Source organism: Nomascus leucogenys, chromosome 15 (genome assembly GCF_006542625.1).
Source record: "Nomascus leucogenys isolate Asia chromosome 15, Asia_NLE_v1, whole genome shotgun sequence".
Taxonomy (NCBI): Eukaryota; Metazoa; Chordata; class Mammalia; order Primates; family Hylobatidae; genus Nomascus; species Nomascus leucogenys.
In genome coordinates, this window is record NC_044395.1 from 96,683,095 (window position 1) to 96,697,315 (window position 14,221).

Here is a 14,221-nt window from a genome sequence, read left to right on the forward strand (position 1 = left end):
TGCATTTTAGCAGCGAGGAAAAGTCTGGGTTAGTGGTTTGGGTTTCATGAGCCCTTCCAAGAACAAGAGCGCTAAGCTGACACAGGAGCACACTCTCCCTAAACAGTCTTTTCTGCCAACTCTCCCACTGATTTTATGTGACCGAGAAGAATTAGAAAAGCGTGAAAAAAGCAAGATTGATGTTTGCTGGTTCTTTGAAGAACCTGATTGCCAATGTTCTTATAAGTGCTTTCAGTCTTTGAGTGTTGGAGTGTGTGTGTCGAAGGAAGGGCCATTGATTCATTGATTTATTTATTGAATAAATGTGGAGTGCTCTGCCCAGTACTGGGCTGTGTACTGGGGTGGTCATTGAGTAGGTGGTTTGTGTTTTGGAGATCTTACAGTAGAATGAGAGAGGAACTGGGCAGGTAGTTCTCAGGCAACGCTTTTAGAGGGGTGATGGTGGAATCTGGAGTGCTGGGGGCATGTGGAGGATGGGCACATAATTAGACCTAGGAGAAAATGATACCCAAGTTGAAATCGGAAGTGGGAGCAGGCAGAAAGGGCAGTTGAGCCTCTAACATTCTTGCCACCACCACTCACTCCATGCCCTCCCGCCTCTTCAAACTCCCTGGGAGGACTTTTTCTCTGCAGAAATAAATGCTCAGAGATGAGGTTTCCGGAAACCAGAGATGAGTTATCTGCAGCCGGCCTGAGACAGGAAACGCACATTTTCCTTCCCTCTCCGACCAACCTGCTTCTGTTCTTGTTGGGAGGGAGGAGGTGGTGTGAAGAAAACCCCAGAGATTTTCAAGGAAAGGGGAGGTTCCAAGAATTGTGTTTGATCCCTGACAGGTCTGAGTTGAAATATCTTCCTTCTGAGTCAGTTGGTTGCCTGAAACCCAAAGGGAAATCCACCTCCCATTTTTCCATCTCGTTAACAGTGTTGACTGTAGGAGAGGGGGACCCACAGTCGGGGGAGAGCTGGGAGGGGACGGGAGGAAGGTGAGCCCGGATCCAGCTCACAGGCTGATACCGTAGACCAGTCCCAGGCCCGATGCCACGAGGTAATGACAACTGCAGACACTTGCTCAGCCTTTAGTATGTGCCAGGCTCCAAGTGCTTCATATGCGTCAACTCTTTTAAAACTCCCCACACCCTGTGAGATAGATACTGTATCCCTGTCTTACAAGGAGGAAGTACAGATGCAGAGAGGTGGAATAACTCACCCAGAGTCATGTAGCCAGTAAGTGCCTGAGCTGGGATTTGAACCCAAGCTTCCCACATACTTAAACCCTTAGTACGTGGGCTGCAAGAGCCACACAGAGCTGGCATGATCCAGATTTGGGCTTGATGTACCTGGGCATAGGTTCATGAATAGATCATGAGGTAAGGGGGGCATTGCCCTTCTGAGGAGCCTAGTTTTGGAGGGATTAAGATGAGGTCTCTTCTTGGTCCGGGTGACTCTGCCTGATGATGTGTTACTACCTTGTACCTGCTACGGCTGAGTAACATACTTGGCTTTCAGGTTAAGAAGGGTTGTTAGAAATGGCAGATTGGAAACCCATGGGGTTGGCGCATGTGGTTTGGCCTAAAAGTTGTTTAGAAATCTGGACATCTCACCTAAAACTCCAGGTTTCCAGCCTCTCTGGAAAGGTCAGATCTGGGCACTGGACTCATGGTCTGGCATGGAGCCTATCAGGGGAGCTGAGGCCTGGCTGCTGGCTTTAGAGGGACTTTCTTGGTCCTTACAGTACACACTCACTTGCCTCCCTTCCTTGCCCGCCTGCCCCTGTAGCACGGGGGGTACCACTGCCTGATTAGGTTGGCCTCCATTTGAGTTGGGATCTACCAATGGCAAAGCTCTGAGCATCAATCTTATCTGCAAAATGAGGATACACTCCTACCTGTAAGGCTGTTGGAGAATTTGAGATTCTGTGTGCAGACTGCCGAGCATAGTGTGCCCCATAGCTAGGAGCTCAATAAATGCTCTGTCGGTTTCCTCCATGTTTCTCACTATTCCCACTGCCACCCACTAGGATGCAGACACCCGAAGGGTGTGAGTACTCCATGTCCTGAGTCAAGGACACCACCTCCCATGGGCTCCCATGGAATGGACCAGAGAAGGGGAGGGGGCCTTTCTATCTGTTCCTGCTTAAGAGAAGCTGCCTCCTTGAAACATATCCTATTGCAGAATTGAGGTGGGTGATTTCAGAGCATTCAGCAGTCAGGCTAGATGGGCACTGACCAGCTACAGCATTGGGCACAGGACTCTGGAGGACCCCTGCTGTTCCTGGATCTTGAGGCGGTCTGGGCGGATCTCACCAAAGGGCCAGGGTGCAGGGCCAGAGAACTTGGGGCAAACCCTACTTGCCAGATGGCGCAGAAATATTAACTACTGATATGGTTATTCCAACTTATCTTGGCTAACCTGCAGCACTTCTTGCAAGCTGCCTCATCCTCTTTAACCTCATGTGGGAAGAGAATTGGGACAAGCAGCGGGATTTTGCCGCCTTGGGTCTTTCTCTGTGTGCAAGGCAGACTGACTCCGTCCAAGGTGATTTCCCTCTGTCACTTCTGCGCTTGTCCACTCTGCTGCCATCCTGCTGTCCCTGTGCCTCTCCACCAGCTTGATTCCAGCTTTTAGTAATGCCTCCTTTACCTTTAAGCCCACAGAAGTGGGAAGTTGAGTTGACAAGACGGTGAGGCATGAGATCGCAGGTCTGTGTAATAACAGGAAATCCTGTCAACTGGGGTGGTGTCTCAGCTGGTCAGCCCAGGAGGGAGAAAGGGTGAGATAATGTAGACCAGTCAGTGCTTCCCCACATTTTCCCCGTTATGGCTTCTTTTGGCTTCTGGCTGAACTTCATGCCCAGTTTCTCATTTTGGTCAGGCCCCATGTAAGTGTCCCCTTCACATTACCCTCAGCTCCCGGCTTCCCTTTTTCTAGCTCAGTGGCTTGTGGTGGTTGGTAGCAGCAGAATTCTGTTTTCAAATGAAACCAGGCATGGAAGTCCAATATATGAAACAGATGGCATATGGGGGCTGCTGAGGCTGAGGGGTTGCTTTCATGTCAGTTACACGTCCCGGCAATTCTTTTCTCCAAAGCTCTGCCTCCACCTTCCTACCTTCTTATCCTTTCATCAGCTGGTCTGGCCCTACCTAACATATTACCTGCTTTATGAATTTCTCCTGGGTCCTCAATCCCAGGTGTAGGAAATGCTAGTGTGGCTGTACTTGTAGGAAGATGCTGAGAAGCAGTGGGCTGGGGTTTTCAAGACCCTGGGCTTCAGAGTCCTGGGTGAAATCATAGTAGCTCACGCTTGCCAAGCTTTGCTGTGGGCCTGGCAGCGTTCTAGCAATTTGATGAGGATTAACCCATTTTACTTGTGCAGTAATCCCGTGAAGTAGGTATCCTTATCCTCCCCACATTCTAGGTGAGGAAATTGAAGTATGAAGAACCAGTGAATTTTCCCAGGTCATGGCTAACAACAGCTACTAAGTGGCTGCCAGGATGCAGAGCCAGGCAGCTCTGGGCTCCCTGTTCTCAACAAGACACTTGTTATCTCTGGCCTGTGCTTGCTCGGGTCAGTTTCCTTGTGTATTAAAATTGAGGATATTACTGCTGCTTACAGTTCTGTTTTAGGCTTAAATGTAGGAATGCCTACATTGTTGACAGTGGTGTCCAGTACCCACTGGACAGTGTGCTCAATAAACTTTAATTGGAGAAAAAATGCCGGGTTCCATCCTAAGAGCAATTTGTTTATTATTCCTTATGATGATGATGATTGTTTGTTCTAACGTGTAATTGCTTTTCTGTTGACAGGGCAGCAACCCTAGGATAGAGTGGGAAAAGCGGAAGGGGGGCTGCCAGACTCTAGGCCTGAGCCTCAAAGGAGCTTACGGCCTAGGTATTAGGAATCAGGATTTTCATCTTTCCTGCATCTAGGGAACCACAAACCACAGCCTCTTTAATTTGGCTGTCTCTCTCCAGCTTTTCTCTTCTTTCTTGTCCTTTACAAATTAAATTGGTAAAAGTAAGTAAGGCTACAGGGCGAATTGTCCCATTGTGATTTTGGCCTAGGTATCTAATGCCTTGATATTTTTTGCTTTCATCTTTTGGGTAAGATGAACCTCCTGGGCCCTATAAGAGAGTGGCCCAGATCACTCTCTCACAGGGCCCAGGAGAAATCATTGAGCTCTGTTTCATCCTTTTCTTCTAGCATCCAGCACCATGTCTAGCACATAACATTATGTTTTCAGTAAATGGTTAAGATTCAAAGAATTAATGAATGGGGTCTCCACTCAGTTCCTCTTTTTTTGGTGGGGGGAAGGTAGCTTTTAAGTGGGGAAGCATCTGCCAAGTTCCACTGGAGATGGTGTATCGGAACAGAGGTGTGGAAAATCCCCTTCTCTCAATTCAGCTGAGACAAGAATAGAGGTTTTCTTCAGAAGCATTCTTTCCTTATAAACCAATGCAAGCAGAATAAACAAAGTATAGACATGGATTGTAGATTTGCAACATGACTCAGCCACAGTCTGCTCACAGGCTGGCCTAGCCAGCACTGCTGGGGACTCCTGGCCCTCTTTCCTCATCTCTTCACTCTATAGTCCTGGGAACAAGGGTTCTTGGGTTACCAGCTTGAGGCAGGTCTGGATTGGTGGGTTCCCGGGACTTGTGGGATTCTCTGTTAGCTGGTACACACCCTGCTTCCTGATGTTGTGCCCTTGGTAGGGACTTACTCCTGCGATTCTTTCTCGGGCTTCTGGCCATTCTGCGGTAATCTTGGTGGTGGTTATTAACTTCAGAATCTTAAAAATTTGTTTCTGAATAGGCTTGTATTGACATGGTTCGAAAATTTTACACATATAGCAAGGGTATACAGCAGAGTCTCCACCCCTGTATCCCAGACACCAGTTTTCCATTCTCTTTTCCTTAAAGTATTAGTAACAGTAGCTTATTGGGTATTCTTCCAGAGTTTCTTTATGCATGTATAAGGAATACATATGGAAACACAGCTGATGATACTGGATACCTTATACAGGGTCTGTGGACTAGACTGGGGTCTGGTGATGTGTTTGCAGGACAGCGTCTTCCTCGAACTTCAGGGAATCAAGCTGGCTAAAGTGTTGTGTTGCCTTACGTAATTTCCAGCAACAACTTCAAGCTTCTCCAAGGCTTTACATGTAGACATGTTGTATGTACACACTGCTCTGTATCTTGCATTGTTTCTTTGCTTACTATGACTTAGATCTTTCATATCATTATTTAGAGCACTTCTTCACTCCCTTTTTAAAATAGTTGCATAGAATTCCATTGCCTGGATGAACATAATCTTTTTATTAGCACTTTATTGGTGCATAGTTATGTTGACTTTTATATTTTGCTGCAGTGAAAAACTCTGCATATATATAACATGTGACCCTGTCTAACCATGTTATCATGCCCAGACAGAAGGCAGGATTTTGTAAGGGATAAGGGCAGTGTAGCTTACTGATTTGTCCATGTAGAGCAATAGAATCTTGACTTAAAGGATTAAGAAAGGTCTTTTCTGTTCAGATAATTCTATGAACAGTACCTGGTGGAGAAGGTTTTGCGTTCTGGATTTGATAAAAGGACAAGTGTGTGGTTCTCCCACTATACCTGGCTATGGCCCATTACATTTAAAGCATATGAAGCAGTACCACGTCGTGTCTGGTTCCTCCTCAGTAAAGAAATGGTTATCACTGTCGGCATGGCGAAAGGCCCCTCTTCATGTTCTGCTTCTTTATTCTTACCCATTACCATCTCATCCCCCCTGTTACAGCTGCTTCTAGCTTCAGGGTCCTTTCTGCTAAGTCTTTGTCTTGGAATTTGCATGTCTTCTCTTTAGCTTCTGCCCCGTTATTGGCTGATTTCTACCTAGGCTTTTCTCTTCCTGGGACACTGCGGAATTCTGGCCTTGGCTGTGGCTTGCTGCACCCTAGCTGCAATGTAAGGCTGCTGTGCTTCCACCCTCCCTGTAGAGTGAAGCCCCTTCCTGCCCTCCCTGATAGGAGGGGAGGAGATGTCTTGGATTCCTCAACTGGGTAGCATCCGGATGCTTTTCTGCATCCCGCTGTGAGATGCCCGGGGCAACCTTTACTTGTTCAATCATATCCAGCCCAAACTCACAATTATTACACCATCATAGATCCCTCCTGCATGCTGCTCTCCAGGAGGGTGTCCATATTTTTTTATTTTGAAGGCCCCCTTAACCCCGACCTCTTTCTTTTTCAATCTTACCCATGGCATCTTCATGAGCATAGCGTTTTCCCACTGTGGGTTCCTTGGGACACCAATTCCACAGTGTATTATTTGATCTCAGAACCACATTAGTCCCTCAGCATCATGAGTACCCAAGATATCTCCTTGGGAAGCTCTTCCCTAAGTAGCCTATCGGTAGGACTTGTTTTTCCACTTGTGCGCAAAGCTTGGCTTCTTCACCTATGGTTTTGAGACTTCCCAAGGACCACGAAGACTTTGTTAGGAGGCGTTTCTCCCTCCTGTGGTCAGAAGCAATCTCCTTACCTCTTCCTGTTTCAAAGCCTCCGTCCACTTGGGGCTGCCCCTTAGGTTGCTGTTTCCTGTCTGAGAGACACATCTAGCCTCTGCCTCAAAGACTAGCGAGGGCCAACCTGCTCTTAGTCCAGTGGCTTTTGATGAAGGCTTCCCTCTCTCGGATCAGACCTGCCCACATCTAGGAGAACTCCTGGGTTGTGTTGACGGGGTGGCCCTCCATGAGACTGCCTTTAAATTGGCCCTCAAAATGCAGCATCCACAACAGACATATATTCTGTCATGGGAAAAGGAAGGTATTTTCTTTGTTCAACATGTGTTTGTGGCTTTCCAGGGCTTTTTCTGCTACAGTAATTCAAATCATGGGTGGTTCTCTATTCTTTTGTCTTAATTTTATTGTGCCTGTTTTCTCTGCACATAACATCTTGCCGTAACCGCCTGTTTATCCTTCAGTGACATGAGTGAACGTGTTTTGGGGGAGTGAATACTCAGCAAGGGTTGTCAGAAACTTGAGCATTTGCTCCTTAATAGCCATAGCCAATGGGATGAGTAAAGAAAATCATTTGAAATCATGAAGGGTTTACTAACTGGATCTGGGGAGCCAGTTATTCTTGTTTTTTGTTCCCTTACCTTGTCTGGATCAAAATAAAGAATAGTATGGATGGATCCATTATTTGTCACAGGGAAAAGGAGAGCTGGTGTCAATAGCCCTATTTTCCATTTGTATTTTATTAGCACTTAAGATTCATTGAAATCATCTTGTGAGTACATTTATTAACGTGCTATCTATCCATCAGCCCCCAAGAAGAGAGCAGAGACCTTGTCTGTCTCTGTCTCATTCACCTTTGAACTCCTTGTGCTAGAACAACATGTAACACATGAAGAGCCGCTCAATACATCTTCGTTGCTGGATAAATAAAATCTCTCTATTCTCCCTGCTGTGGTCCCCTGGGAAGACTGCCTCAGTCCATTGGGCATGGGTTGTAAGACCACCCAAACCATGGTACCAAGTTGAATTTTAAGTTAGGGTGACGGGAGGGGGTTCTGGATTTGGAGGAGAGACAGGGTGGAGTTATGGGAAAAGATGTCGAATTCGCAGAAAGTCTGGGTTCGAATCTTGGCTCTGCCACTGACTTATTTTGGGGAACTCTCTGAGGCATAATTTTTAAAATCTGTACAGGAAGAATAATAATTACTTCTACTCCACCCCACATACAGTTTATAATCCTTAGTTGAAGAATATATAAAAAATGTGTTTTAAACTATAAAGTGCTCTGCAAATGTGGAGGAGTGCAAAATGATTGTCTTTCTCTTCCTTCCTTTTGCTTCATATAAAGTCAGATGCCCTGGCCTGCCCCTAGCAGCTCTGCTAGAATTAGGATTTCCTGTGGCCAGCTGCCCTCTTCACAGTGCTACTTTCTCAGAGTGAACTGAGGAATGCATCTCCTTCTAGGATTCCCATCACTGCAATTCCATGATAACAATGGGGGAACGGGGACCAGGACCTAAGAAAGTGCCCTCAACATCTCAGACCTGGCCCCACCCCGTGCCACTGGTGAGCACATTGTCACCATGAGCTGTACCGTCAAGGGCTGCTTGACAGTGTTTCTCTTCTCCCTTCTCCCCAGGCGGCTGTTGAAGAGTGAACTCGGATCATTCATTACAGACTATTTTCAGGTAAGCTGTGTGGATCTGAGCATCCATCATTATCATGCATGTGGGGGCATGGACCTAAAGGGGGTGGCCAATACTGTACAGTTGAACATTCCTTCAACAGCCAAAATTAGGTATCTCAAGTCCCCGCTGTGTGCTGCACATTGCAGAGGGGCACCAGGCCTGTGTGTCCCGGCAGTTAATGGAGATCACAGTCCCATGCAGCAGTTCTCAGGCATTTGGTCTCAGGACCGCTTTACACTTGTAAAATGTATTGCTTATTTGGGTTATGCCTCTCTTTACCATAATACAAATTAAACCTGAAGAGCTTTAAAATATGTCTTAATGTATTTAAGTGATAAGCCTATTACATACTAGTGCTAATTATATTTTTATGAAAAACAACTCTCAGAATAAAATAGTAAGGAGATCTCTGCATTGCTGGCTTCATAGAAGATAGTTGGATTCTTCTATCTGCTTCACTTTCAATTTGTAATGATATTGCATGTCACGTAGTTTTGGGAAAATTCCACTGTAAACTCGTGGAGAATGTAAGGGAAAAAAACAAATAGCTTAGTCTTACCGAGAAAATAGTTTTGACCATGGGGATCCCTTGAAAGAGTTTCGGTAGTGGGAGTCCCCCAGGGGACCCTGAATCATACCACATCTGGATCCATTGTCTGGATCAGATAGTCAGACTTCTCCCCTGTCTATACGTTGCTGGTATAAAGCTAGTGAGTTTAAGGTTCCAGGACCAGTCAGAGGATGGATTCTAATTCACAGACACAGGCTGTTTTCGTGACTCTAACCAAAGGCATATGGTGGAGAGGGAATGGGGAGTGTTGGAGTCACTGACTGGACGGCACCTTAGTGAAGTCAGAATCCCTACTTCTCACTCATTTGCTGAGTGGGCAAGCTGTTTCACCTCCCTGTGCCTCAGTTTCCTCATCTGTAAAATGGGACTAAAAATACAACTTACCTTAAAAGGTTATTATATGCTTTATGTGAAATAACACATGTAAAGCACTCTGTACGTAGTGTGTAGGGGGGCAGTATAGGGTAGTGGTCAAGATCACAGCCTTTAGAGGCAGAGTGCTTGGGTTCAGTGCCCAGCATAGCCACTTACTAGCTATGTGACCTTGAGCAAGTTGCTTTACCTCTCTGTATTTCCTTTTCTGTGAAACAGCGGTAATAGGACCAAACCTTATAGGGTTGTCGTGAAGACTAAATAAGTTATTTATAAAAAGTGCTCAGTGTCTAGCAGGGAGTAAGACAGTAATAAGTGCTTATTAAATTTATATAAGTGCCTGTGTGTTATTCTAAGGTGTAATCCATCTCTTTTAATGGGAAAGTAGCATGAAATGCGTAACATCTTGGTTTCAAGTTAGCAATGTTATTCTGTATCCAAATGGAGCATACTTTTAAGACAGTTTAAAGAGATTTTAGGTTTTGAAAACAGTACAGGCATCCTTTTATAATTTTTTTTTATGAGATTCAGGAAGCTTAAACTTTTATGTGCACTTTAAAAGAATGACATGTCAGTTGTTTAAACACACACACACACACACACACACACACGGACAGCTCCTCTAAATCTGGACAAACCAAGACCCAACAGAAGCCTGGAATTCAATCGGGTCATGTGTCTCAGCTGCTTGGAAGACAGCTCCTGTTCAGGGAGAGACAAACATAAAGATTAAGAGAGAGATAAGTAGTCACAAATGTGAATCATTGCAGTCGCCCTTGACTCAAAGGTCAGTCTTGGCCTCATTCTCTTCTCTTGCTGTCTCTACTGATAGATTTTTTTTAAATCTAACTGCAGAGAAGTGGTTTTTCAGCCAGTCCTGGAGAAACCTACTGGGTTGAATTGCCTTCCTCCTTGACATTTAAAAGCTCCATGGTCTGGTACGGTTTCAATCAGGTTTTAAATGTCATTTGTCTTTTGGCGCTGGGGGTTACCCCTAGGACAGATAGGAAAGGGTGTTTGGGTGGGGACTTGTTTATCTGGGAAGCCCTGAGGTTTTTGGGGGCGGTTAATACTGCTTACGAAGCATGCCAGATGCTTAAAAACTAATAACCACTTGTCATTTCCTATCGGGAACATAATCAGAGAAGCTGCTTTGTGAATACAGAGTCTCTTGCCGGGGTGTGGGGCGAGGACTGGTTTTCACAGTTTTAAATCGAAGTTTATTTAAGGTGCTGATCTGGAAAGAAGGCTCTCCTAGATACAGTTTTTTTTTTTTTTTTTTTTTTTTTTTTTTTTTTTTTTTAAGTAGATTTTAAGTGTCATGTGGGCACACAGCTTTTTTTTCTTTCTTTGTCTTTTGGTTCCTCACTCCCTGCAAAGTTCCTGGAACAAAGTAGATACTCAGTAAACCTTCCTGGGAGAGAGGGAGGGATTTTCTGCCACAGATCACTGAAATGATTTTAGGCGATGCATGCAATGACATTAAATAACATTAGGGCTTGTGGTTAGAAACTGCTCTCCTCTTTTTCCTCTTGCCCTTGGAATTGTGCTAGACAGGATCTTGAGTTGCACCATGGTGTCCTCTCCCCTCCTTCAGGACGTGGCAATCTCCCTTGTTTGAAGAAGGAGGAGCAGTCCTCGAACTTAGTGTCTCCAGCTAGGGACATTGACTAGTTAGGATTTCTTTTTTTTTTTTTTTTTTTTTTTTTTGAGAAGGAGTTTCACTCTTGTTGCCCAGGCTGGAGTGCAATGGCACAATCTCGGCTCACCACAACCTCCGCCTCCCAGGTTCAAGCGATTCTCCTGCCTCAGCCTCCCTAGTAGCTGTAATCCCAGCACTTTGGGAGGCTGAGGTGGGCGGATCACCTGAGGTCGGGAGTTCAAGACCAGCCTGACCAATATGGAGAAACACCGTCTCTTCTAAAAATACAAAAAATTAGCTGGGCGTGGTGGCACATGCCTATAATCCTAGTTAGGATTTCTTAACGTTATTTTGTTGGCATTGAGTTGATCATTGAGTTCCATTCCACTTAGTGTAAATGATGTTGCTATGGTTTCTGTTTTAAACATGTTTACGTGTTTAAAAAGTGGATTGATATAAGAAAAATAGCATGCAAAGAATAATCGTGTAGGTGGCCCTGGCTCTGGCCCTAGTCATGCAGGTGGTTCAAAAGAGACTCAGATTTGGAAAGCCCATTACCAGGCACTGCTTAAAAATGCGCTGGTTTCAAACCATTCACTTTACAGAAGAAATCTCCATATAAGGAGACACGTCCCAGAGGGAAGGCTTGTAGAGGCGAGCTTAGCCTTCACATTCGACTGTCAGATGTCATTTCAGGAGGGAAAGTCAGGAGGAACTCCAGAAAGTGTGTTCCTCCAGTAAAGGGGCAGAAGGAAGGCCTGGGGACAGATGAGGAATGGAACTCAGGGGGGTGGACAGGAAAGTCACCAAAACCATGGACGTGGCTGTTGGGAAAGGTGAAAGATGGGCTTCCTGGGTGCTGGGCTCCACGCTGCAGAGGCTCAGATGGCCATGCCCAGGCATCTGCATTCAGCAGTCAAGTCTGTCTCCTCACCCTGACCCCAAGTCTGAGCTTGCCACTCGTGCAGCCCTTTATGTGACTCTGCTTTTGAAAGTGAACATTCTCATTTTACATTCTGTGAGTCTTAACACAGAATGTCCTGAGTGGGGAATAATGAGAATGACCCCAGGTGAGGCCAAGAGAAAGCAGGTAGGAAAATTGTGCTTATCTCATGCCTGCACACAGAGAAGACAAGCTGTGTGATCTGCAGAAGCCCAGCTAGACATCCATAAGGCACTGGCTGGAAAAATCTCTGACATTTCCAGTATTGATTTTTTTTCCTTTCCCTCTGTTTTGAATTGTGCCCGTAAGGTAAGTTAGGGTTTCCGAGAGAAATGCTATATACTAGTGACAGCTTTGAGGGATAATTGGTTTCTTGTAATTTTTGAAATTGATGATATGAAATGTTCTGGATTTTCCTATTTACCTAATTAGGTATCTTGGTGGTTCAGAGCATGGGCATGTTTGCAGGTTGCACTTTCTGCCGTTCTCTATCTACTGGCTTTGTTGTGTGTGTTATAACCTTTTCCCCCAAGCCCAGAAAGTTCAATTCCTTTTTTGGAACTGGAATTTTGCTTGATATAGAAACTCAGGCTAGAGTCAGTGGCTTTGAATGGGTTAATACTAGGAAGAGAGGAAACTTAGCTACCACAGTTGTCAATAGGTCATGGATACCTGGTAATGTGTGAGATACATTTGTGTGCATGTATGTGTATGTGTGGGTGCATGTATGCATATATATGTATTTTTCCATTTGCTGCTCATATCTGCAAGAGTCCCAGGAGGCCAGTTTCCCCTAGAGTTTACAGCATATGGCAGAGAGCTGAAGGGAGTGTAGCATTAACTGAAGACCTGGATGGATGGCAAAGAGTTTAAATCAGGCCCAGAAAAAGCAATTATACTTTGTTGGGACAGTTAGGACTTCCAAGGATTCATGGCAAGCTGGATGGAGAGAAGATCAAGAGTAGTGAAGGTAACTTTTGTGATTTCTGAATCCAACTTGAGGAGGAGAGAGAAGTTTCAGCTGTTCTTTGACCAGCTGGACAGGCTTCTCTAACAAGCAGGACTCCCAAAATGGAAAAAGAGCTAATTGGGTGAACAGAAAGTAGTAAAAGGAATTCCACATACACTCTGCTTTGAAGGTAAAATTGGGGCCTATCTACACAGGGGGTTTTTGAACAAGTGGAGCAGGGATCTGGTGAGAAGACAGAGGAGAAGTTATGTTTTTAGGTGAGAGGTCATCAGAGGTTGCATTTTTTGATTTGGCCAGTACTTAGAGAAGAACAGCATTGTGGAATCTATAAGCTTTGGGGTGGCCTAGAAGCTCCCACTGGCCACTGTGAGGGGCGAGAATGAGGTGGAGCCAGACTGGGGGCTTCGAGAAGCACCCCTGGGTGTCTTGGGCTACTCGCTGTGGGGCTGGCTGCCTGCCAGAGGTCACTTCTCAGCAGCTTTGCCATTCTTAATCTCCTTAGCAATTATTTGAATTTTGTACAATTAGTTGAATATTTTGATTGTACTTTTATCGTACTTTATGAGTCTCCGTGGAAAAAAATGGATCTTGAAATTGATGACCACAGGTCTTAATATAATTGAGATAAAGATGAAAATCAATAGGCTTGCAGAAGTGGCAAATCTTTATCCTCATTGGACTCAGGTTATTGCACATCAGTTGTGGAAGAAAGGAACACATGGGTACCAAAGGCTGAAAATATATCACCCGAAAATGAGCTCTGAAGATGAGGTGTAATTAGGGATTTTATAATCCTTTCAAGCTCTGTGAGGACAGAATTCCTCCTAAATCATGGAAGTGTGGTATTCTATACGAGTATGTATTTGCAGGAACTCATTATATATGGAATTGGGTGATTTACTGTAGATGAGAAAGGAATGGCAGGAGCCAAGCTTAGGGCATTGATGGGGGAGGCATAAAAGGTAGGAGTAGATGCTGGAAACAACGTGGTATTAAAATAGTGGAAGCACTCAGTGATTCAGTGGGCATGAGAAGTAGAAACCGAGTTGGAAGCGTCGGGAAATTTTTGTTCAATATGGAAAGCAATAAGGTGACTTTCTCTGAGGCTCTTGAAGAGCTATAAGGAGAACAGAATTAATGATAATGGTAATGACAGCTAACATTTTCAAGCACGTACATGCTGGGCATTGTTCTAAGCTGAAGGTTCTCAAAGTATGGTCCCCGAACCAGGAGCTTCAGTATCAGCTGGGAATCTGTTAGAGAAGCAAATTTTAACTGAATCAGAAACTCTGCGGTTAGGGCCCAAGTGATCTATTTTTTTTTTTTTTTTTTTTTTTTTTTAGACAAAGTCTTGCTCTTGTCACCCAGGCTGGAGTGCAATGGCATGATCTCGGCTCAATGCAACCTCCGCCTCCCAGATTCAAGCGATTCTCCTGGCTCAGCCTCCCAAGTAGTTGGGATTATAGGCGCACCCCACCATGCCTGGCTAATTTTTGTAATTTTTAGTGGAGACGGAGTTTCACCATATT

General features: G+C 45.0%; 1 protein-coding gene across 1 annotated transcript in view; it reads left to right on the top strand.

Annotated features, from left to right (window-relative positions):
* PRR5L (proline rich 5 like) overlaps positions 1-14,221 on the top strand; it is a 61,103-nt gene that overhangs the window by 7,652 nt on the left and 39,230 nt on the right. Inside the window, exon 3 of the mRNA XM_003254434.4 lies at positions 8,146-8,194. Coding sequence (XP_003254482.1) covers positions 8,146-8,194 — 49 coding nt within the window. The remainder of the gene's footprint in view (positions 1-8,145; positions 8,195-14,221) is intronic.